General features: G+C 33.8%; 3 protein-coding genes and 1 non-coding gene across 4 annotated transcripts in view; 2 read left to right on the top strand and 2 right to left on the bottom strand.

Annotated features, from left to right (window-relative positions):
• The window catches only part of Smp_134850 (putative rootletin (Ciliary rootlet coiled-coil protein)), a gene marked incomplete at its 5' end in the record, with an annotated part of 25,546 nt that extends 16,204 nt beyond the window's left edge, over nt 1-9,342 (top strand). Inside the window, 5 exons of the mRNA XM_018799616.1 lie at nt 1,538-1,624; nt 3,672-3,884; nt 4,987-5,067; nt 5,944-6,318; nt 8,744-9,342. Of these exons, the coding sequence (XP_018651387.1) occupies nt 1,538-1,624; nt 3,672-3,884; nt 4,987-5,067; nt 5,944-6,318; nt 8,744-8,815 (828 nt within the window). The 3' untranslated portion in view covers nt 8,816-9,342. The remainder of the gene's footprint in view (nt 1-1,537; nt 1,625-3,671; nt 3,885-4,986; nt 5,068-5,943; nt 6,319-8,743) is intronic.
• On the bottom strand, nt 4,137-4,207 carry Smp_tRNA_02253_Pseudo_TTG.1.1. The gene has a single exon. It is a non-coding gene (tRNA).
• Nucleotides 9,343-10,261: 919 nt separating the features above from the next.
• Smp_134840 (hypothetical protein) lies at nt 10,262-20,815 on the bottom strand (the record flags this gene model as incomplete). Its single annotated transcript, XM_018799615.1, has 5 exons — nt 10,262-11,086; nt 12,406-12,743; nt 12,914-12,944; nt 18,751-18,977; nt 20,494-20,815. 5 exons carry the CDS (start codon nt 20,813-20,815, stop codon nt 10,430-10,432), a joined length of 1,575 nt encoding a protein of 524 aa, XP_018651386.1. The 3' UTR covers nt 10,262-10,429.
• A 1,033-nt stretch (nt 20,816-21,848) lies between these two features.
• Smp_023470 (3-hydroxy-kinureninase) lies at nt 21,849-23,509 on the top strand (the record flags this gene model as incomplete). The annotated part of the gene is made up of 1 exon (XM_018799614.1): nt 21,849-23,509. Exon 1 carries the CDS (start codon nt 21,977-21,979, stop codon nt 23,507-23,509), a length of 1,533 nt encoding a protein of 510 aa, XP_018651385.1. The 5' UTR covers nt 21,849-21,976.
• Between the last annotated feature and the right edge of the window lie 3,372 nt (nt 23,510-26,881).

Below are 26,881 nucleotides of genomic sequence, written 5' to 3'. Positions count from 1 at the left end.
CTAATTGGCATATGTACATACTGTGCGTATCTCCTCGATGTAACCTTAGTTCATAAGCAATCTTTGCTTAAAATGCTTGTGAATTAAGGCTGTATCGAGGCAATATGCACAGTATGCACATATGTCAATTAGAAACTGACAGTTTCAGTCCTAAACATCAATTAGAAGTTTCAAACCAACAATATTAAGTGAATTTATTTTTATATCCGTCTTAAAAAAATTCTTAAAAGTTCATTTCATTTAAGATATTTCATTAAGCCTCAATTCATTCACTTAGTTAAACATGAAAACAATCGTTGTCTTATATAAAAGTAAGTTACTAATCTGTAGTAGGATAGTAGTTGATCTATGATTATGTTATTGATCAACATTATAAACAATTTCTATAACATGTATATACTTCCATTTCCACAATTTAATAATCCAGTTTGAAACCTTTCATGTCGTAAAAATTAGTTGATTATTGTTGGGATGATCCTGAAAATTTCTCGCAATAGACATGACACGCTCAGGAAGACATTAAGGAGCATTTTATCCGACCAGCGTTTGATTAGAAGTTTTGCTAGAAATATCGCGAAAATGAAAAGTCACATGTAGAGGTTCTGATTGGCTGATTACTACACTGCTACTATGTTTAGTAGTATTCTAGAATTTTCAGGAAAACCCAAGGACTTCTAAAATACTATAAAAACCCTATATTTTCTGTACATAAAGGAACCTTTGGAGTAAAGTGCTTCCCACATATTTTGTGCCATTTCTCTCATGTTCAAGTCGCTTTGTAGTTCTAGCTTGGGGGTTACGAGACTAGCTTAGGATCCGAGTATAGCATTCAATCAACAAGACATATCAATTATCATTAACATAATAATAATAATAATAATAATAGTTCAACTCAACAAATAGGGGAAAATAGAAAAAAAGAAGATAAAACTCTGCCTTATTGAATCTTAATTATAACTTACTTATCACTATGACAATACCACTATTCATACCTATTACATATATTTATTTATTTCTTTATACACATAAATATTGGTACAAGGAAGCACCAAATACATATGCGCCACACAAATCTCATTAAATTTGTGTGGGGGCTGTGATATTGCCTAGGTGCCCAAACTGAAGCGGGTGGTTTTCTTAAGGGGCCACACCGGGAGCCTTTGACCTAAAGATCTGATTCCCCTGGGTGAACTTTCCGTGTCCACCAACCCGTTTAAAGCGCCAGACATTCGCTTTTCGTCCTCTCAATTTCGTGAACAACACCCCAGCCACGAGATGGCAGTGAGTAGAACTTCCTTGGCAGAGGTTGTATAAGCGTAGCCATGCGAGCATTTCAAGAGGGAGAGCGGACTCTCCCCACTCTCGGCCGTACCAGGGCATTTTGGGGGCTGATATCTATTACAGGTTTAACATATCTTTGAAATGTTTCTTTCTTTAAAGTTAATTATTTAAAACATTGAATAATTTTTCGATTTTCTTTTCCCTAAACCAAAAAACAAATGAATGACTATTTCTATATTCTGTTTCATTTTTTTAGAAAGAAGAAAATATGAAGAAAATTCGTGATTTAGGTTCTTTGCCAGCAAATACATTTGATAAATTTCAAGATAAAAACATGAAACAAGTATGTATATATATGTATATAGATATTTATGAAATTGCTCGATAATCAAACTAACTCATTATTAATGTTACCTCATTGAAGGCACACTCCAAGTGTGAAGTGTAGTGTTGATACCCGACTACTGAAACCAAAATAGGTGGGGCTGGGTTCGAAACTGCGATATAGTGGCTGAAAGTCGAACACTTTAACTACTGCATCACTGCTTTAATACAACTATATATATAATTGTGTTTGAGAGTTAGTGAGACTACTTGGTTACCTTTTAAGTCGTATGAATCTCATGAATGAATTTGTTTGAACTGTTTATTCCATATCGGAGATATTAATAATATTTTAGAATGTCTCATTGGATGAATGTACGTTTTATTTTCTCACATTATTTGATTCCCTATATATGTAGAGTATGAAAAAGTTGTATACTAACGTTTATATATGTAGAGTGATTAGTATTTAGGCGATATAATTAATTTTTGTACTTCAAAGAGTATGATAGGAAGTCGTTTAATGTAGCTTCGTTTTCTGAGCTAGATGGTTTAATTTTGAAGCTTTCATTGTTTTTTCTGAACGACATCAACACAAACTTTAGGCAGAGATGTTAGCCATTCGAATTTCTCCGCATATGACTGATAGCTTGTCTTATCAACCATCCAGCTCAAAGAATGAAACCTCAGCAAAGGAAGTTTTAAAACTAAAATGTTCTGAATGAGATTACGAACATAATTTTTGCTACTTCAGATACTCGTACTGTTTAAACTTGGCAACATTTTCGAATTAAAAGAAAACAAGTATTTATTTCACTTTGGTTTAGTTGTATTGAAACAGTACCTCGAATTTCTAGTTCTAATGCAAAGTTTTGACCAGTGAAATCCAACCATGTCGATTGTGAGTCAATTACTCACTAATGGTGTTGGAAAAATGCAAACTACTGGATGTCGACTCGATAGTTCAAAGGTTAGGTACTCTCTGCGAGACCGAGACTTAAAGGTTTTGGATTCGATACTCAGTGAGATCTTGTATGTTCACTACTGAAGAATGCTGTTTTAGAACGAAATAGCTGTCCCATGTTTCTTGATTTCCAATAGTTGTCTAAAGTCAGTTCGCAATATAATCTATAATAATCACCTATCTATTGATGTAGTAGTGGAAGTAACCACCTATATCAAAATGTGTCGGGTTTAAATATTATGATCTTATAAAATGTGAAATATCATTTAAGTGATAGCTTCCACTGTTACACAAATGGTTTACGAAACTATGATGAGTTGGTAATATTCTCATTACTTTAAAGCAGCTTCTCTTAGTTACAAACCATCTTCATATTTTTGTAAAACAAGAGACACAAGAAAAAAAACAACCGTTATGTGACGTTGATTAGTCATTAAACTGAATTGTGAATAGTCAAGAATTCGCACATATTATATTCTCAGGAGGGGGTTTTGTGGAGATTTTAGTAATTTTATATAGTTGAAATTGCTAGTCAATTGAGGAGTCCCACAATAGGACGAAATGGCCGTCCAGTGCGTACAGGTTTTCCATGGTGGTCTAGCTTTAATTGACTCATGATTTCAACTATATAAAATATATTGTATTCGTTTGTAATAACTACACGAAAATTGTATTGTTAGTCATGAAAATAGTTATTATTTATTTATTTGAACACATAAATATTGGTACAAAGAGGCACCAAATACATATGCACCACACAAATCTTATTTGATTTGTGTGAGGGCTGTGATACTGCCCGGGTGCCCAGACCGAAACAGGTGGTTTTCTTAGAGGGCCACACCCGAAGCCTTTAACCTTAAGATCTGATCCACAAGGTAGTGGAGCATCGCAAGGAGACGCAGTCCCGTGGTGGCCGGTGACCAACAATTGATTCATACGCCATTTGTTTCTTCACGATACTGGAGCCCATGTACACCATTGGTTTGGAATCAGGGTTTCCCAACTCCCCTAGGTGGACTTTCCGTATATATATAGTTTGCTTACCACTTTAAAATCTTCAAATATTGTATCTTATAAATTTCTTGTTCTCTTTGAATTTAAGCTATTCAAACTTCTTGATAAAGCTAATCGTGAATTAAAACGTTATAGTCATGTGAATAAAAAAGCATTAGATCAATTTGTATCACATTCAGAAGAGAAAGAGAAATTATTAAAACGTAAAGAAGAATTAGATAAAGGTTGTCAAGCAATTAAAGATTTAATGAATGCATTAGATCATCAAAAATATGAAGCTATTCAATTAACATTTAAACAGGTTCGTTAAAGTGTTTTTGTGTATGTGGATGAGGTTGTTCGATTTTTTTAGTCTTTATGTAATTACTATTCTATATTAATGTCATTCTGCCATTTTAGCAGAATCAATGTATCATCCGTTTTATAATTTATTAAATAGTTAATCTAAGTAATTTAATCAAATATAGATAGTGGCTAGAAGCGGAATCCAGGACGCACGTTTCGTCCTATTTGGGACTTGTCAGCTGGATGTACCTGCATCTCAGAGTTGATGTTCACTCTGGGACTCGAACCCAGTACTTTTCGCTTCAAACGCCATCACGTTATCCACTCAGCTACCGAGTCATGATAGCCACTTGCTTGTGCGATGGGGTGAAGTTTAAATTCATTTAGTATTGTTTGTTTGAATCTTCCCATTGATGTTTAGGACTGCAACTGGTCAGTCTCTATAATTTAATGTTTAACAAGATGGAGGCTATTATCTATTATCAGGATAAATTACTAGTAATATTGACAACTACAATTCCATTGAGTGGTCTATCTATCAGATAGAGATATACTTTCCTATACTTCTCTCGGTTCACAATAAAAAAAATTTTGATGTTAGGGAGTTGGAAATAATCGATTCGGCCTTAAACTATCAGGCTGTGAAACTGGATGACCTGGGTGACGAAAGCATCATTCTCCTAAAGGTCTCACATATGCCTTACAGATGAGTGTCAACTAGCGTAGGATTTCCTGCCGACTAATTCCAACTGCCTAACTTATTGGTTACAATGTCGATTCATTTAGACTGGTGGCCATATTGGGAATCATTTGATAGGATCCAATCAACATTAAGGACTAGGCAAATATGAAATTAGCCACTACTCAATGATCAATCAATATATGACACGAGTTTTCAAAATTCTTGATTTCTGATTTTCAAGAGGTGATTGTAAAAATAATATATCTGGATCACAATTAGATCACTATATTGTGGTGGTGTAAAAAAAGACCATAATGAAGAAGTATTCATAGTTAACGTATATTTTTGTAATGAGGTTAATAATTTTTCCGGCAGTTTTTTTGTCAAGCTGTAAGTTATTAATGTTTCATGCTGTTCTTTATTTCTACACTTAAAGGTATCTAAAAATTTCCAAGATATTTTCAAACGACTTGTACCTGAAGGTCGTGCAGAATTGGTAATGAAAAAAGGTGTCCGCGTAAGTGCTCATTATCGTGTAGTTAAGCTTCGTAACTTAAACTGTTTTATTTATCACTAATAACATGTATTCGAACTAATTTCTGAATCGATAACTGTATTCTCACTGATGATATCTAAGTTGACTTTCAGACAGTTTTTCTAATCTTCAGAATCACCTGGGTTATTGTTCAATAAAATTCAAGTTTCACATCACGGATTGACTTTGGTTAGATAATCATTGGAAACCAAAAAAGATTAGGCGGTTGTTTCGTCCTAGCCTAGTGTGAACTTTCAAGTCCTGGCTAGGAATCCATTTGTTTACATTCCAAACTATAATCAGCTTGCTAAGATCCTGAGTCCGACGCCTTGTTGAGTCGTGGATGAGATCTATTTAGGAGTACCATACCAAGGTGGAACAGCTGTCCAGTACTTACTGGTGTAACTGAAGTCATTTCTTGATATGGAATTTAAAATTCAACAGTTCTCACCCTCACCACGTCCTATAATAACAAAAATAAGACTTGGTTTACATAACATACTTGAATCCGAAGTGTTGTACGGACCGGAAGCAAACAAAGTGAAATTTATATGGATAAACCAAGTAGTAACTACATAAATCAATGTAAGGAAATCCAATTTTAAAGCCACAAGAGAGAAAATTACTCAATGAATTTATAATTATTTGTAAGTAGTATAGTTAGATTGCATATAAATATCACATCATATTAAGTAGTGTGTAAGGTAACAGTATTTTTTTTATCCTCTTAACTTTACAATGCTAAACGCTTGTTTATTGGAAAATGATCAGTGTTGTTATGTTTTCTCTGTTATGGACTGTTATTCCTTCAGTTTTTTAAAACATTTTTCCGTTATTTCTCCTTAATTAATTAAATAGCAAGAAGGTGAAGGTAGTAGTGATGAAGATGGTGGTGCTGATAGTAGTGTTATTCCCGATGTTGAACGATTTATTGGAGTTGGTATACGTGTTAGTTTTACTGGTGATTCAGCTGATATGCGTGATATGAATCAATTATCCGGTGGACAAAAATCACTAGTTGCTTTAACTTTAATTTTTGCCATTCAAAAGTGTGATCCAGCACCATTTTATTTGTTTGATGAAATTGATGCCGCATTAGATGCACAATATCGTAAAGCTGTTGCTGATATGATTAAAGATTTAAAATCGGAAGCACAATTTATTACTACAACATTTCGACCTGAATTATTAGAATCAGCTGAAAAATTCTATGGTGTAAAATTCCGTAATAAAGTAAGTGAAATAACTGTTTCTATAAATTTGGTGTTCATCTTTTTGTGCAAATGCGGCATGGCAACTTGGATCGGTGTATATATGTTCCTGGTCCTACGTTGTAGATGACCGACGGGCTGAATAATGTTGTTGCTTTTTTGTCTTTAAAATTATCCAAGTGTGTTAATTTTTATTTGTTTTATAACAATATTGATGACATTACTTACTGCTACCTACCTACGCCTGTTACTTCCAATGGAGCATAGGCAGCCGACCAGCATTCTCCAACCCACTCTGTCCTGGGCCTTTCTAGTTCTATTCAATTTTCGCTCATTCTTCTCATGTCTGTATCCATTTCTCGGCGTAATGTGTTCTTTGGTCTTCCTCTTCTCCTTTGGCCTTCAGGACTCCATATGAGGGCTTGTCTTGTGACGCAGTTGGATGATTTCCTCGATGTGCGCCCTATCCACTTCCAGCACTTCTTCCTGATTTCTTCCTCCGCTGGAATCTGGTTTGTTCTCTCTCGCAGTAGAATGTTGCTGATAGTGTTTGGCCAACGGACATTGAGTATCTTGCGTAGACAACTTTTAATAAACACCTATATCTTCTGGATGATGGCTTTCGTAGTTCTCCACGTATATTGATGACAAACTCAATTTCAATTTTGTATTTAATGAATGTTACAATGTTAATCTGGTTATTCGTTTTGATGGTCATTTTTCAGTAGATAAATAGATGAAATTAGGTTGATTATTTGTTACTGGGAGTTCTAATTTTATTTTTTATCCCAATTATAATTATTTAAATATACTATTAGTCAAGTTATGTTAGTAATTTTATTATGAGTTCTACCGTTTATGTGACCCACTAAATACAATCACTCGAGATGGTGGAGAAGATTTGTAACTTCTACCCGAAGTTCGTGCTGATGATGTCGTTCAGAAGAACTTTGAAAGCTCCACCACCAAACCATCCAGCTCAGAAGACAAAACTCTATCAAAATCACTCGACTTATGGAGCCCATTTATAATGGGGTTCACTTTATGTCGATCAGACCAATGGCCTTTACTTTAGCCAATAGCTCGGCTGGTCACCAACAACGGCCTGTAATCTTAACGCTTATTGACCCACACAGCTCTCTTATCCCTACTGACATTAAAACACGAAGATAACATACCGATTTTCCTTATATTATTGGTATTTTTCCTCACACAATTATATAAATTAACTGCACGACCACAACGTACCGCAACCAGGAAATTACAACTTGTGCATAACTAGATTATATGTGATACAAAATTGAGTAGTATTAGTAGTAAGTGCATAAATAATTCTCCGTAAAACATATATGAACAGTTATCGAGTGTCATGAAAACTTAAAATAGGAGTATCACAAAGATACCATAAGCCAAATATTTAATAAATACACATTTAAAAAATATGCGTAGTTAACCCGCTCTAGAATAGTTCCAAGTGTTCCACCTTTCCCAACTATTCACTCATATCTAAAAAAATGTTATAAATTACGAAAATAGTATATAATAAGAAGACCTCTTCTGTTGAGGTGGGGTAACTACTCAGGCTCATGAGATCTCTTAGTTTGTTTGCCTTATCCAAATCAATGGGTCGTATTGGGTTCATGACAATTCGCAATACTTACAAACTGATTATATCAGTTAACTATATTTTTTTTTATTTTAATAACTATGAGCACTTAGAACAAGAAAAGTTGTCATATATCAAAATCTTTCATTTTTTTTTATAAATATACGCAAATGTGATATCCTTTTTGACAGTAAAGTTTTAATGTCAACTGTACTACCTTGGTGAGCCATTTATAGGAAGTACATGGTGAATGTATTTTTTGTGATATGATTGTCTAATTTTGTTTTCGCTTATCTCAGCTTAAAACAACGGACAGAACTGTGCACAGTTTCTAACCATTATTTTGTGTTCGACGTACCCATTTTGATTTTGTCACTTCGTTTATTTGAAGATGATTTACATCACAGAGTGATCCTAAATGAAAAGATATTGAGAACAAAGGAGCGCCAGATAAATGTTTTAATCTTAGATGTCAATACTCAGTGGTTTACACTATCAACCCCTCCCGAGATTGAACCTAGAACTCACTGTACCCACTGCTTCTAGAACATTGAGTTGGTCACATCCAATTGTCCACATATCTAACTTCACTTAGTTTGTATGACTTAACCCGACTGTCATTCATTGTCATTGATCATTACAGGTCTTACTCTTAAGATAGATGAATTTCACCTACTATTGTTACTCACAATAGGACGTCAGAAAATCCATCCTATGGTTGTTTTGGTAGACAGATTATTAAAATCTTGATTTACGAATCTGAGTTGCCGTGACATTGTTGATAATGTTTATCAATACATTTATTCCATAAAATAACTCTTGTTTTGTTATTCATTTTTAGGTTAGTCATATTGAATGCGTAACTAAAGGTGAAGCACTTGATTTTGTTGAAGATGATCAAACACATGGATAATTTTTATATGATCATCTTTGTGTTTCATGTATACACTACCTGTTTCATTCTCTGTCCTCTTCAATCATATGGAAAGGATATTTATCTACTTGTCTTGTATATATCGTCGTCATCATCAAAAACAAATAAGTAAAACACCTTAATACTCATAATAATGAACAAACTGACAATTACGATGTTGTTATTATTGTTTGTTTGTTATCTAATAATAGTTATAAATCAATTTGGCATTTAACGGAACTTCTCCGTAAAAAGAAACAACAACAACAACAACCGATTACAGTTGAATGTATATTACCCATTTGATTGTTTTTTGTAATATTTCCACGTAATAAATACACAAAACATCCTATAAACTGATTAATTATTCCCATCTCTTTAATGTCTGCCCTATTCAATATTCATCTTTATCTGTACTCTACACTTTGCATTTACTTTTTGTTAAAGATTGTTCTGATATTTGTTGGTTTGTTTTTTACTCATATAAAATATTTTGTATACCCTATATATAATAATATTTTGATAATAAAATTATGGTTATTGTTTTAACTAGTTTCTAGTTAGTTTTAGTCAGTGAATTGTTTAAAGACTTGATTGACTACTACTTTCACTTTGACAGATTAGTAGTATTATTAGTCATCATCAAATAAATGTAACCTAAAATCGGATGCAGAAATCTGTACTTGTTTACGAAATGGAGAGGACAAAAAGCGAATGTCCGGCGCTTTAAGCGGGTTGGTGGACACGGAAAGTTCACCTGGGGGAGTTGGAAAACCCTGATTCCAAACCAATGGTGCACATGGACTCCAGTATTTTGAGGGAACAAATGGCGTATGAATCAATCGTTGGTCACCGGCTATCATGGGAATGCATCTTCTTACGTTGCCTCACTGCCTTGTGGATCGGATCTTTATGTCAAAGGTTCCGAGTGTGGCCCCCTAAGAAAACCGCCTGCTTCGGTCTGGGCACCTGGGCAGTATCACAGCCCTCACACAAACCAAATGAGATTTGTGAGGCGCATATATATCTGTTGCCCCTTTGTACTAATATTTATGTGTTTAAATAAATAATAAAATAAAAAATTTCTATTCATATCGATCACAGGAAAATGAGATGATAATTATCATGAAGAGAAGCATAAAAAAAATATTAGACAAACTGATCTCAATCATGCATATATTGTAGTAGTAGCAGTATATTAAAAAATAGGAAGCTGAATATATATATAGATGGAAAAGAAAACAGCACAGATACATTCATAACGTATATTGAAGAACTAGAAATAAGCCATAAGTAGATATACAATTATCATCTAAACATATATATATCTAAACCCAATTTAGTAACTTAGAGCACATTGCAAAATAGTCACAGTTCAAGAGGAGTATAAACAAATTGAGAAAAAAAAAGGTAGAAAATCATACTCATTGATTGTTTGTTCACTTACAATAAGGTAACTTAAACAAATAGATAAACAGAAGTATCTTCTTTTCTCTTCTTTAAAGTAATTTAAGTAGTTTATTAAGTAGTAAGTAAGTAAGTAGATGCATAAAGATGTAAAACAAACATCTCTATCTGTGTATATACTATATACAATTAATCTGTTAGATAAGTTTAAAATAAAATAAATGATGAATAGGTCATCTTGAATTGTTCCAATTGAAATCTTTCATTATTATTATTATTGGACCTGAATAATTCACGACGTATATGATTCAATTGAATAATTGAATAACATTGTTTACGTTGTAATTTTATAGTGAATTTTGGATTTTTCAACAACCCAATCTCTGGTAAATAAACATGTTGAAGTAATTCATATAGATCATTATCTTTATAAGTAACCGATTGATCCATAGATGGAATTGTCATATTAGAAGATGAAATCATAATAGGATTAATAGTATTACTATTACTATATTCTGAGTATAATATACACTTCATAATGTTTGTTTGAGTATACTCTTTAAATAATTGTTTTAATCTTTCATAAATATGATTATTAGTAATAAGATAATCAAAAGTGATTAGTTGATCATTTTCATTATTGTTATATTGTTCAATATAAAGATTATTAATATTTCCAATATTAGAACCTTTAAATTTAATTCCATATAATAATTGTTCTAATGTAATAGATTGTAGATTTATTTGTTTTTCATTTGTTTCATGTATAAAGACTTGAGGTATCATAGTTGCGACTATTATTGATTCACTTTCACTATCTTCAAGATTTGGAAATCGATTTAATTCTAATGAAATTTTAGATTTCTACAACAAAAAAAAACAAGACGAAATAGAACAGATCAGCTTTATAGTTGATTACAGTGTTTGACATTACTTATAAGTACACTGAAAAAGAGAGATGTTATCAGATATAGCTCAGAATAGAAGCTAGTGGTGAGCTTGCTGTAACCTTCTTTTACTTTCTTCATAAAGAGTAGTTATAACTTTCTTAACTAAAAGAGTTCTTCTGGTTGTACATTTCAGTTCCCCCCATCATTATTATTCTTCTATTTTTTACCCCTTCTTTTATATATACGCATCTTCCCCCTTTCTCCTCCTATTCTCATTATTTTGTGTGGCGCATATGTATCCGGTACCCTTTGTACCAATATGTATGTGATTAAATAAATAATCACCTATTAAATTCTAAATAACAGTCAGCAATTATTTTAAACTCATTCGCTAGTCTTGACCGAAATACTTTAATAGCTTATCCTTGTTGCCAAGTTTAATAGGCAGATATTTCATCTTACTGAACTAATGGAGTATGGTACCTTGAACCGATGTACACATGTACCAAGTTCTACGTTGCATCTCACTGATTGACATTGTGGTAATAAAAAGTGACAGTTTATCTTTGAAATGTTCATGAATCAGATTTCAGCAAGAAAAGATAATTCCAAGCTCACTCTAACAGGTCTGTAGCAGTGAATAAATAGTTCAGTAAGGACTCGACATCGGTGTTGATCCAGTTAGTTCAACTGGACACTACTAGCTGAGGGTAGTAAATCAAACTTCACAACCAGATCACAGCATGATATGACATGAAACTACTTTCCTAGTTTAGATAGTCAGTTTTAAAGTTTCACCTCCCCTACCTCAGATCGAAGTTAATTGCTAGTTACCACTTATGAATAAAAAAGTTATTAGAAAAGCTCTATTGAAACACCACTGAGTATGGCATTGGATAACTTGTAGATCCACGTATAATATTGGTGACTGTTAAGAAAAAAAAATCAACCATAGAGCTCTTTCAGTAATACTGCCTAAAGGCAAATGAGTAATTCGCAAGTAATTGATTGCTGAATAGTGACCTATTTCATATTTTTCTAGTCCTTTCAACTTTGATAAAGTCGCAATGTAACCACTAATCTAAGTAACTCGACACCAAGTGAATTACGTTGAGTTGTTAGGTGATTGAAGGTATTTAGCAGAAAACCGTGAATCTAGGTTTCGTACTGGTTGGTATTACTGTGAAATGTGTACCCATAATCTTCAAAAAACGAGTGTTCAGTCTAAATAGTAGTGATAATTACTTAATTAATGGTGAAAAGAAATAATGTTGAATGTATGATAACACTCACATTCATAGCTCGATATGATTCTCGCATTAATTTTTTCCGTGGTTTATACAACGTTTTTGATTGTTGCTCTTGATGAAAATGATTACCTGATAAATCATTGAAAGATGAAGATGTTGATGATAACGATAGTAATGTTGGGATTTTATTAAACAAATCAGGCTCTGATTGTGAATATTGTTTGTAGTGTGCTTCTGATGCTGGGGACGTTTTAAATAACTGTGATGCCATAATTTGTTTTCGTATAAATGATTCATTTACATTATGATGAATTGATCGTCCAAACCTAGGGAATTTCGACTCTTGATAGAACATTGAAATTCTGTTCTTTGATTGATTATCTTCGGATGGTGGATCATCATCAGTTAAATCAATATCGGTTTCATCCTCAATACAATCACTATTGTCAGTGTTGTCAGTCTCTTCATCTATTTCATCATCATCATTATCGTCATCTTCGTCTTCACGATCGTCTTCTTTATTGTATGTATCATTTTTGTTATGTTTTAACTTGAACTTGGGTGAACAGAATCCTCTACAATCTGGTAGTAAAAAAAGAAAAAAAATTCTTTATAAATACAAGATGAGGAGAAATAATCTTCAAATTAAGTCAAACTAGAGAGAGCACTGAACAGCTGTTATGACCTGAATTTGGAACACTTCAACAATCTGTAACTATAGTAGGGAGAAAGAGGATTACTTATAAACCATAAAATCAGAATTCTATGGTCAACAAAATTTTAACTTCAGTCAAATTACGATAACACAATGATTATCTAGTTATCTCTCACTCGGAACATGATTTAACTGAACCCAGTCATGATTTTTTACCAAAACTCTGGTAAAACAAACTAGCCTAATTTAGTCAACTTTGTTTTAAAGTATAAAATGACACAAAAAAGGTAAACAATTGTTCAACTATATCGATTGAAGTGATCAACATATGTCTTATAATTATCTAGACTGACATTACTGAATAACTTATGTAATCCGTAATAATCAGTGATAAGACTGGAAGAATATATATATAGATCTTGATCAAATTTGAGCTGTTTACTCGGAGCAACAACTGATATTATTGTAATCACAGGCAAAAAACAAAGATTACATTAGGTACATGTTCATGTTTTTCTCTTTAATCCTTCTTATATGATAGCTGACATATAATTCTAGTGATATGAAATTTTATTTTATTGATCAATTATTCTGTCTTTATATTATTTAATTCATTCAAGAGATTGGTTTCATTCATTGGTGATAGGGTTTCTTTTTATGAGCAATCGTTACTTGCCAGCTATTTAATAACTTTTATGTAATTTTATATAGTTGAGATCATGAGTCAATTGAAGCTAGACCACCATCGAAAACCTGGAAGCGCTGGACGGCTGTTTCGTTCTATTATGAGACTCCTCAGCAGTGCTCATCCACGATCCCGCCTCCTGAGATCCGAACCCAGGACCTACCAGTCTCGCGCCAGAGTTCCATGAGGTATTTCCTGGAGTTCTAGTGAGAAGCAGTAACCAGTGGAGTTCAACCAGGAAATATCAACTCACTGAAGACATTGATGAATGGTTGCTCAATTTTGTGAATTGGTTGAAGTTAGACATTAACACTGTTGGATGCCAGCCGGCTCAGTGGTCTATCGGTTAAGTGCTCTGGCGCGAGACTGGTAGGTTCTGCGCTCGAGTCCCGCGAGTGCGGGATCGTGGATGCGCACTGCTGAAGAGTCCCATAGTAGGAGGAAACGGCCGTCCAGTGCTTCCAGGTTTTCGATGGTGGTTTAGCTTCAATTGACTCATGATCTCAACTATATAAAATTACTAAAATCTCAACAAAACCTCCTTCTGATAATTTTTATGTAATCTAATTTAAGCAACCTAAATCGTAATTATAATTTCAGTAAATTTCAATGTAGGTCAATAGTGTTTAATTGAAGTATTAATATACAAAGCGTATCCATTGTGTTTAGGTATAATCATTATTTTCTTTACCTATAGTTTCTGAAATCGATTCATCTCTGACTTCTTTTGTATTATTGACTTTTTCCGGAACTTCATTTCCACTCTGTTCAAATGTTGATTTCATATTTCGACCAAAATTAAATGGTAACTTGGGAAGCTATAAAATAGATAATAAATGTTAAATAAATGAGTTGCTTTCAAAATAGCAAATTCTCTTCAGCCTCCCACAATAGTAATCGTTGATAACAAGTCAAACAAGTATAGATATGCCATATGAAAGATAATAATTGTGAAATAACCGGAAAAAACACAAATATTCAAGTGGTTATGTATTTATAGGTTTACGGTGATATTTGAAAATCTTTCAAGATAATCAATAAAATGAAAAAAGCACTGTGGTGTGTGCTAGTGGTGTCGACAGGTATAAGTAGTATATATCACCAATCGAAGGTGGAACTCCTGGCGTCAGAATGTTGAGAAAATCGAAGAGAAGAGAATGAGAATATTTCATGTAGTTAGTTCTCTTTATGAGTTTAAATAAAGATAGAACAAATATTGATGCAGAATAATATGAATTCATTATATTTCGTGGTTTCTCATCAGCTGCTTACAACCAAATATGTATTAGAGTTTTAGCATTGGGGTAATAAATAGCAAGGAACAATTGACATAAATGAATGTAAAGGATTGGGATGACAAAAGGTTATCAATGATAACTATATATATATATATATATGTATGTGCAAGGAAAGGTCAGAGGTTATTAGGTATTAGAATGAAGGAAGCATAAAGGGTAGGTGGTGTAATAGTTGAGTGGGGTCCAAAGACAGATAAGATCAAATGTGTGATAAATTTAGAGGTAATGAAGGAGTCATGGAATTAAAAACAAATAGGGTGGGTTACGTAATAGTTGAATAGAATTTGGAGAGTTCATATAATTTAAGAGAGACAAGTGAGCGGAAATGTGTGAGAGAAAGAGTGGTTTAAGAATTGGGTGATGGAAGAGAGAATGAAACGAAAGAGCAACAAAGTCTGACACAATTAATAGACATTTTACAAAGGAAGTATTTACTGTATGAATCTCAGATTTTATCAAGACATCATGTAATGTTGTATTAAAGTACATTTGGTTGTCCCTACTAGTGTTCACGTTCACTAAGGTACTTCAGATTTATCCTACTTTTCTGAAAATATCGAAACAAAATTTAAGCATTCAAAAAAAAACAGTTATCAATTTTGTAAGCGAAGATGGATAGTGGCTAGCAGTGGCATCCAGGACGCACGTTTCGCCCTATTTCCAACTCGTCAGCTGGATGTACCTGCATCTCAGAGTTGATGTTCACTCTGGAACTCGAACTCAGTACCTTTCGCTTCAAACGCCATCGTGTTATCTACTTAGCTACTGAGTTCTGATAGCCACTTGCTTGTGCAATGAAGTGAAGTTTAAATTCACTTAGCATTGATCACTTAAATTCACTTGGTATTGTTTGTTTGAATCTTCCCATTAATGTTTAGGACTGCAACTGGTCAGTCTCAAATAGGATGAAACGCGCGTCCTGCATTCCACTGCTAGCCACTATCCATCTTTGCTTACAATGTTTGTGAATTAAGGCTATATCGATGCAATACGCACAATATGCACATATGCCAATTAGAGACTGACCAGTTTCAGTCCTAAACATCAATGGGAAGATTCAAACAAATAATACCAAGTGAATTTAAGTGATCAATTTTGTTTTTTTTTTCTTATTGATTTTAGTTTTAAAGGTTTATTGCTTGACAGCTTTTTTTCATGATCTTAATTTATGCTTCTTATCTAAGCATTATTCAATTTAATCAACTTCTCAAGTGATTACACAAACTATGACATAATCATTGACATGATATTTCTAGTTTCCTTTTCTAAAATATTAGTATATTTGACAGTCAGTCAGTCAGTCACAGCGTAGAACTTCATACGTACGTACGACAGACAAATAAACAGTCATTTAAATATGGTAAGCAGAGATGGATAGTGGCTAGATTCAAACAAACAATACTGAATGAAGTCATTTAAATATATTTTTTAATTCTTTCACAACTATTGTCTTTGATGAATTCATATGTATATATCAAACTTAACTTTTAATCAAGAATTTTCCTGTTTAAAATAATTGTGCTTATTCTAGTCTGTAAGCAACTGAAGAGAATCCAAAATAATAAATGAATTCAGATTATTCTGTTAAAATTGTTGATATTGTTTGATTCAAAATTTATAAATCAGAGAAATGGATATGAATAAGGAAGAGTTCCAGTTAAGTAACGCTTCAAGTGATGGTGAATAGTCAACTAACAACGATTATCCTTTAAACGCTATGAGGATAATAAAGTATGGATATACTATTCATTCTCAATCTAGAAGATTGAATCGATGGGCAGAACACTTTACGGATCAGTTCAACTGGCCTTCAGCCACACTTCAGTTACCCACGATCCCCAGTCGTCCTGAATGGCAAATTAATGTAAGTCCTCCAACTCTCTACGAGGTTGAAAAAGCCATAGGAAATCTGAAGCGAGAGAGTGCGGCAGGCCCTGACAGGTTTATCCCTGAGATTTTTAAGGATGGTGGTCCAGTACTAGCAACGAGATTGACTGAGGTCTTAGGTAGAATCTGGGAAGTGGACGTAATTCCAACTGACTGGTTTCAATCGCTGATTGTACCAGTCTATAAGAAAAGACAAAAGTCCTCTTGTGACAATCACAGAGGGATCAGTTTGACTAATATAGTGTCTAAAATATTAGCTTCAATAATACTTCGACGCCTAACCAAAGCTCGTGAAGAGCAGACTAGAGAAAACCAGGTTGGTTTTCGACCTGGATGTGGTTGTATAGACCAGACATTCACTCTACGTCAGGTCCTAGAACATAGACGCACATTCAGATCAACAATCGTAGTATTTCTCGACCTTAAGGCGGCATTTGACTCCGTTGATCGTGAGGTTCTATGGCAGTGTTTGTCACTGAAAGGAGTACCAAAGAAGTACATTAACCTCATAAAGGCTCTCTACTCAAACACAACTGGCGGAGTTAGAGCTTATGGCGAACTGTCATCAGAATTGGTTACCTCACTCAAGTAGTGTTCGTCAGGGCTGTCCATTCTCTCTATTCTTGTTTAACTTTGTCGCTGACATGCTTTTAGAGATATCACTTTCATCATCTAAATCTCCAGGAGTTGAACTTTTACCGGGAGGCTCACTTGTTGACTTAGAATACGCCGACGACATAGTTCTATTTGAAGATGCTGACAAAATGCAGAGTCTCCTGAACACTATAAGCAACAATAGAAGCATGTTCGGATTGCGATTCTTCCCTTCGAAGTGCAAAATGTTACTTCAGGATCGGGTCGCATCGACACCTGAACTAATGATAGGGAGTGAAGTAGTTGAGCGTGTTGACAGCTTCACTTATTTTGGGAGTCTCATCAGCCCTTGTGGTCTGGTGTGTGACGAAATCTCAGCACGGATACAGAAGGCTCGCCTAGCTTTCGCCAACTTGCGTCATTTATGGCGTAGGCGAGATACCCGTCTATCAACCAAAGGACGGGTTTACTGCGCAGCAGTTCGTTTCGTCCTACTTTATGGCAGTGAAACATGACCAATGTAATGTAGTTGTTACGAAACGGGTATTAGGTAAGGATGAAGATACCCTTTAACTCCACCCGAATTTCTTCAAGGGTTATTACTGGTCACAAGACTAGGTAAAGGAGAAGGTTTGAGGATTAGGTTAGAAACCTCCAATCTGTAAAAAAAAACCTTGATAAAAAGGCGTTAATTTAGATTAACTATTAGTCTCCCGAATTTCTTATAATTTCTTGTTGATCTGATGACTCTATTTATTTAATTATTTCATCCACTAGTATTAATTATAACCAAAGTATTTCACTCATTATAAACTTGTATACTCATAAATTAACTTGTCAACATATCAATTACATATGAATATACGATTACACAAATCTTAAAAAAGTAAAATGATTGTAAAAAATCTGTCTTCATTGAATGATTTAGCTGGTAAAATGACATTTTCACAGTTGAAATCATGAGTCAATTGAAGCTAGACCAACATGGAAAACCTGGAAGCACTGTTTGACGGCCGCTTAGTCCTATTGTGCGACTCCTCAGAAATGCGCATCCACGATCCCGCACTCACGAGATTCGAACCGAGGACCTACCAGCTTCAATTGACTCATGATTTCAACTATGAAAATACTGAAATCTCCACAAAACCCCTTCTGATCTAAAATGAAATTTACCTTAATTTGTTTTAATCTTTGTTTAATTAAGTTTCCATTAAGTTTTGAAAATGATGTTTGGCTTTTATCATTTGTATTGTTATTTGAATTGACTACTGTTATACCATGAGTATCTGGTATTGAATTATGAGTTAAACTTGTTCTGGACATTCGGTGTCTACCACGTAGACTAGTTTGAGATTCTCGTCGTCGACCCATTGCACGTAAACCAGATCCAAGTGTTTGTAAATCAACTGGAGGTTGATATGCTTTGGGTAAATTAGCCTGACGTAAACGTTGTAATTTGATTGGCGGTTTCGTTTCAATCAACTCTAAATTATTACCTGATTACAGAGAAAATGAAAGAGAAATAGGTGAAGTCAGAGAGGTATAGAGCAAAAAAATCAAATATTTTATTCACTTTTGACGGAGGGCAGTTTACTTTGTAGGCAGTATTCGACACGGATCGATCTCAGTAAGGATATTATTGAAAAACTAGAGCAATGGACATATGTCTTGTCTTGGTACAAGACTCCTTTTTAGTGGGTGCCCAAGAAACAGTCCAAAACCGAACACACAACCTTCAGGTTTGATGCGAGCGCTTAACCAACGGTCAGTCGGTTAGTCATATGAGAAGAATCCAGACATATGTACATTGGCTCAAGACCCTACATCACATTAACAAACAGAAAATTATCATTCCTTAATAAGTATTTCGGCACGACAAAGCATCAAATAAAAAAATGAAATGATAATATTCAAAAGAAATCGAGGGTGACTTTAAAAATACAGACAGAAGAGTTTCTTGTCTCCTTAAATAGGTTAATATTATCTTTATGAATAATATAATAGGAAACTACGACAGGATCATCAGTACTGGCAAATGTGTTTGTATCTTACAGTTGTTGATGCTAAGGATTATATAAGCAAAGCTTGAACATCAACGCTGAGATGTGATGCAAGTACACCCAGCTAACGAATCCCGAATGGGATGAAACGTACGTACTGAATTCCCATGCTAGTGACTGTTCAACTTTACTAGGATGATCATGAGTTTTCATTCGGAGAAATGTCTGATAAGAAAAAATCTTATTTTAATGTATGACTTTAATATTTCTATTCTGACTATTGGCATTATTAGCGCCAATTTTAATTTAAAATCTTTTTATATTTTTCATATATTTTATTAACGATTCATCGATTTTGTTGTCTATAGGACAAGACTCTTCTTTTACTCCATACCCATGTGAGTCTTTCCAGCATACTATAATGAGGTCCTTTTAAAAAGAAACCCTAGTGAGCTTGAGAACTGAGTATTCGAAACAGCATAGTCATGTAGTTTAGTAGTTATAGATAACACGAAAAATGATATTAGAATTACCATTGATTTCTTCGAAGACTTCAGAAACTTACCATTTTACTTTTACATGATTGTATGATTGTCAACTTAAATTGTAAATATTTTCGAACATTGGTTACAATTTTGTGACTTATGGTAAGTTATAGTCAAGGAAAACTATAAACTGGTAAGTAAGTCTTTACTTCTTTGTTTTTTTACTGTCTTAAATAACACACGATTAGTGAGCTGGCTTCCGATATTAATGTTTAGTTTCCGTCGGCTACAAACTTTATTTTGTGTGAAAATTATGAAAATTGACAGTTGAAATCAGAGACATCAGCACTGGGTTGTTTAGACAGGAAGTGAACTCATGTAGGACTGAACGGAGTAGAAAAAACGAATATAGGATATCATACAAAATCACTGAATACAATAGAAAAAAATATTCTACTTGCCGGCAGAATGAAGTGATATTATGATTGTTGACGCTACAACCCTTAATGCTTGTAATGTTTCATCACCCGGTGGGACAGGTACTAAAACTTTGTTGAAAAGTCTTGTGTCTGGTTGAAGAAATTCAAGAAAATGATACGTAGTCTTGGGTATTTTAATTGCTTGTTTGAAATTACTAATTCCAGAGCTATTATTATCACCGGTAACAGTGGTAGGACAACCCCCACTACTTATATCTCTTTCATGTTCTGAGAGACGGCCTTCTGAATTTGAACGACCTATTGGAAGTACCGACTTGTGTTGAACAGGGTTTGTTTTATTTTCGTTATTGATGAAACTTGTAGTGGAGACATGTGCAATACGACCAAATAAGACATCTGCTCGAGACATCCGGTCAATGTGACTAGAAATCTATAAAGTTATACAATAAAGAAAAAAAATCCAACAATAACGTTTTATATCTGAATCAAAATTGATATAAGGTAGGATAAGTATCTGTGAATTTGTACTATATCTTATTCTCAATATCCAATATATGTAGAGTAACTAGCATATTTCCGTTCATCTAATGAGTGAATGCTTCTTATAAGAGCATAGTTTTAACTAGTGCTTTCCTTTCAAGTTCTAACTTTCACTTTATTTGCTTTTTTCATCTACAATTTATGGTGACCTACAGTGCCATGTTCACAGACAAAATCTATCACTAACTAAAGATGATAAAAATAGAGTTTTCAGTGAATATTACACTTATATGCAGCACTAACACATTAAATAAACGAAGAAATTTTAATAGTTGAATTCATGAGTCAATATAACCTAGAACAACATTGAAAACTTGGAAGCATTGGACGGTCGGTTCGTTCTATTGTGGAACTCCTCAGCAGTACGCATCCACGATCCCAATCACGGGATTCCAACACAAGACCTTCGATCTAGCGCGCAACGTTTAACCTCTAGACCACTTAGCCGACATCCGAATGTGTTAATGTCCAAGGTAGTCTAGCTTTATTCGACCCATAAATTCAACTATTAAATTATTACAATCTCTACAAAACCCCTTTTTGATAATAATAATAATAATAATAATAATCATGTGCTCAGTAATGACTAGATTCAAGAGGTATTTTATTGAGTTCTAGTCAGAAGTCGTAACCAACTGTCATGCAATCATTGTCAACCCAATGTGAAGAATTACAACCGAATGAAAACTAAATTTTTAAAATAATTTGACTATTATGATATAACTTTATACAATGAACAGTTTGAAAACATTATTTTCCAGACAATATCGTTATTTCTTTGGGCAATTCAAAATAGTTTTATACTTTCTTACAAGATGATTTATTGAATTTAGCCAATCAGAATACATTAGGCAAAGTTATATATCTGTCTAATCATAACTCACTCACTAACTGACCGGTCATACAATTCTAAATAACATAGATTAGTTTCAGTCAATAAACTCAATTTATTATACTTATGATTAAGTAACCAATCAGATATTTACATTCATATACTCTGGTTAATATAAATTTAAAGAATTCAGAAAGTATGATACAATTTCTCTTGGTTCCACTTCACTATATAGTAATGTCTAGTTCTATGGAGGAGTTAAGATATTTGGCCAATAAATACCAAGTGGATATGGATTCCATCGATTTCGCCATAAAATTAGACGAACATGATTTACTACAATCATATCAATCAGAATTTTATTTACCAAACTATAAAGAAGTAATGAAAACAATCCAATCCAATTTTACTGAACCCAATCCATCTCTAACTGATATAAACGATGAAAATCATTCGAAGAAAATTATATACTTTTGTGGAAATTCCATGGGATTACAACCAAAACGTTTACATGCCTATTTAGATGGCATATTAAATCAATGGAGAAATTTAGGTGTATTAGCTTATCATTATGGTGAACTACCAGCATCATATTGTGATCAACAATTATCTATTGATTGTGCCCAATGGATTGTTAATTCTAAATCAAGTGAAGTTACTATGACTTGTAATTTAACAGTGAATATGCATACATTAATTGCAAAATTCTATAGACCAAAAGGTGAGAGATGCTGTATACTAATTGAAGATGGAATCTTTCCAAGTGATTATTATGTACTTGAATCACAAATAAATTGGCATGGTTTAAATCCAAATGATTGTATTATTAAACTAAAACCACATATTAATGAATATTGTTTAAGAAATGAAGATATTTTACAAGAAATTCAAAAAAATCAACATAGAATTGCATTGATTTGGTTACCAGGAATACAATATGTTACAGGACAATTATTTAATATGAAATTAATTACTGAATGGGGTCATCAATATTGTAAATGTCCAGTAGGATGGGATTTAGCACATGCTGTTGGTAATATTCCTTTATATTTACATGATTGGGATGTTGATATGGCTGTATGGTGTTCATATAAATATTTAAATGGTAGTCCCGGTGCTATTGGAGGATTGTTTATTCATGAAAAACATCATCATCAAGAATCAAGTTATGGACCGAAATTTAATGAATTCAACAATATTAATAGTAGTGATAATACAATAATTAATGATATATCTGGTCCTCAACTGACCGGTTGGTGGAGTCATAGAACTGAAACACGATTCAATTATACTGGAAATATGGAATTAGCGAAAGGTGCCGATGCCTATCGATTGTCTAATCCACCATTATTATTAGCTGCAGCTTTAACAGTCAGTATCAGTATTATTAAATCATGTGGTGGTATGAATAATTTAAGGGAGAAATCAATCAAACTAACTAATTATCTTGAATATCTAATTACAGAGAGTTCATTAGCTCTAAATAGTGATCGATATTGTATTGTTACACCATCGAGTCCAGAGGAACGTGGAGCACAGTTAACATTGTGTTTTAATAATGTGAAGATTGAGAAACTATATGAAAATCTATTGAGATTAGGTGTAATATGTGATTACAGACTACCAAATTTCCTACGTATTACACCGATACCATTGTATAATAGTTTTGAAGATGTTTATATGTTTGTAAAATATCTTCGTCAAGCGTTGTATGACACTGAATCAGTTTAATTTGTATATATTTGTTTTAAAAATACAAAGGAATCAAATAAAACCTTCATACTCTTTTTGTTTTCTGTAAAAATTTATTACCGGTCTCTGTGACAGTTTATTTGATACGTAAAATCAGTTAAATTGGTATCCCACTACTTCTCAGTGCCTCATTGACCTAGCTCATATTAGTATACTGAGCTTTAGGCCACAACGCTTCTGTGAGTAGTAGCCATGATAGCTGACCACCCAAACCGAAATAGATTATGCGAGAGTCATAATTACCACGTATCGAGTTTGAATAGTGATTGGATTTCATTGGGGAATTTGTTTATCTTTCACATTTTTACTCGACAGTAAATTTTTAGTGTTGGCGGTATGTAAATTATGTAGTAGAAAGGGTTTAGCCGAGTTTTGATGACTCATTTCTCCACAAAGTTTGTGTTAGTGATGTTGTTTTCTTCTTCTGTACACCTCATTGAAGAAATGTATCAAACAGAGAAGACTTAAAGCTTTGAGTAGCACTAGGTGTAAAGTTAATATTGGCTTGGAACTCTTCACCAAAGCGAATTCACAATTCCATACAACGTAGAAATCCGAATCTTCAAGTCTTGAGGTGTGTTCCGTTTACTTGAAGTTCTCAGTTGGCATGTAATGTTTTATATCGCTGAATTCATTTGACACACCATGTGGTGTTAAGATTATCCGATTCTCTCAACTATCTATTTGTCTTACTTCTGATCTGATCTAAACCTAATCTTTACAAACTTTCTATTGATAAGTCAAATTTGCGATCACTAGTAATGAATGTTAAGATGGATTTCTCAAGTTATTACTGAGAAGCTATGTTTAGACACGCCAGAAGTGATATATTTGTTATAGATAGTGTTTAATCATGATTATGGTGCATTAAAAGCTTAAAAATATTGCAGAACTGAAGATCCCACACTGTTATTGAGGTACAAATGTAAACTAAAGAAGCTGTGCTATGGAGTTTGGTTGTAGCTTATATTAATTCTTTACGGTAGCTAACTGAACAGATTTATTATTGAAAAAGAATGCATTATGTGGGTCTGATTGTTTTAGAGAAAAGCAATCAATGAACCACTGAGGCAAATTAGAACCAAATTTAGGATTAATTAATATTCAAAGGCTAGATGACTTTAAACGATACATTTATGTACAAGGCGTTAAAAATCCGACACTTATGTATTTTCTTTGATGTTTATGTAATATCTTACCTTTAAGAAGAGAAGGGAATCAACAAAGTGGTATCATGGTTTTATAGTATGTGCTGTATCTAACGTTCCTGATAATGAAAATTTAATGACACCTGTCGATTGTATGGCTTTTATTGAGAAGATCGGTGTCTTAAATAGTTTATTAAATGAAGTATGTTCTCATAATTCTTGCTCTGAATCTATCCAAAATTCTCATGATATTTCTGAATCAAATGCCTCAGTTGTGTTATGTTCCCCTGATGTTTATGAACTAAATGCTTCCGATGTAGCATGTTCTCGTATTATTTCTGAATCAAATTCCTCAGATTTAATGTGTTCTCATCATGATGTCAAATCAAATACCTCCGATTTAATGTGTTTTCATAATGATACTAAATCGAATAACTCCGATTTAATGTGTTCTCACAATGATGTCAAATCAAATGACTCCGATGGAACATGTTCACAAAATGATTCCCCATCAAATTCATCAAACAAAGTCTGCTGTCGTAAGGTCTCAAAATCTCATGCATTTGATTCCTCTATAGTGCCGACCGCATCTCACGCAAATAATCTTCGAAAACAAAATGCAAAGCCCATTTTCAGACCAAAACGACCAGTACATTATGCTGCTCTGTCAGCCGTTGATCAAGAACTTGACAGGTTTGAAGCACTAGGTGTCATTCAGCCAGTAAATCACTCAGACTGGGCTGCTCCCATAATAGTTGTGAGAAAGATCGGAACTCAAGGTAATCGCCATCATGGGGCGAAGCGGAGAATCTATCGTCGTTCCCGATTCTCACCTTCACAGAAAGCCGAGAAACCGTGCTCAATGGGGGAAATTTTCTTGGACAGTTTCGTCATAGGAAATTCAGCAACTAAGAAGACTGTGAAACTTCAACAACATCCTAATAGGAGATCACGACGGAAACGCAAAGGACCTGATGCCATGCAGGTGGACCCCAAGAAAGGAGCATATTTTTCCAGGGGGAGATATCGATGATGATATCTTAGCTACTGCTTGCAAATAATGACTAACCACTTTTCTTCTTTTTTTTTGTTTATTCCAGTTAACCTAATTGGTCACGACCACAACGCAATCCAGTTTCCTTTATGCACGCAGTCAATGGCAGTGATAACATAACCTTTTTTTGTCAAGGGGGAAGATGATGTGAACCGCAAAACAAGAAGCCTTAACAAATTACGGAAGCTATTTTTGGGGACGTTAATTCATTTAATTCAAAGCTTGTAAAACTGTAACATTTACTTTTGCCCCTAGCCTATTCTACAGATCATAAGCTTTCGTTTGATGTATAATTCATTGCCATAGCATTTTCTGTTCTAAAGCTATTGTCATTTAAACGTAATCTTTTGTACCCTATTTTCTACTATAATCCCCCAGTTTTGGACATAATTGTGTTTTCCTAATTATTGTACGTTGTGGTCAGCTTAGTCATCTATTTATTCATGTAACTTTTCACCCTAATCTGAATTGGAAATTCGAGTGCTAGATCGGGGTTGGAATAAAGTGATTAGTGTTCCACCTGTCTTTTTCTTCTCTCTCTCTCTCTCTCGCGTGCTTGCCAGCCAATCAGGGATAGAATAGTTTTCGTCTCTCTACCCCTATTTCGAACTCACGCATATTAGCCTCAAGGTTAAGCCAGTCAGCCTATCGGGTCAAGGTCTTAATCTACATTAGACAAGTCATACTCGGCACTAAAGTGGGTAGACAGATTCAAGGACGTAACAGGTATGTTCGTGTGTAATTATATAAATAGATGGAAATCATTTAATGTAACAGTATTCATGTAAAAATACAGCATATTTATGATTGAAAGTGTTATATCCTAGGGAAGAAGTAAGTACGGATAACTTACGGGACCTATAAATGGACTATTATTCTGTATATATTCCTATTGTATAACTATTCAGTAACTAGATTATGTATATCTATATTCATCTTATTATAAGCTTCATTTTGATCTATTAATTATTATTATACGATTTACTGTTCCTAAATTATACTCAGTTTATTGATTATTGTCTCCCACGTTCACAGCCACATTCGGCTTGATTTTGTACAAGTATTATTTTCTATTTTATGGTGTGATGTGGTCTGTCTGTCTAGTATATAAACCGAGTATGCTTGAAATAAACGATTCGCATAGATTCG

This window comes from Schistosoma mansoni, chromosome 3 (assembly GCF_000237925.1).
Source record: "Schistosoma mansoni strain Puerto Rico chromosome 3, complete genome".
Taxonomy (NCBI): Eukaryota; Metazoa; Platyhelminthes; class Trematoda; order Strigeidida; family Schistosomatidae; genus Schistosoma; species Schistosoma mansoni.
Note: the sequence above shows the minus strand (reverse complement) of the source record. Positions and strands in the feature narration are given on the sequence as shown.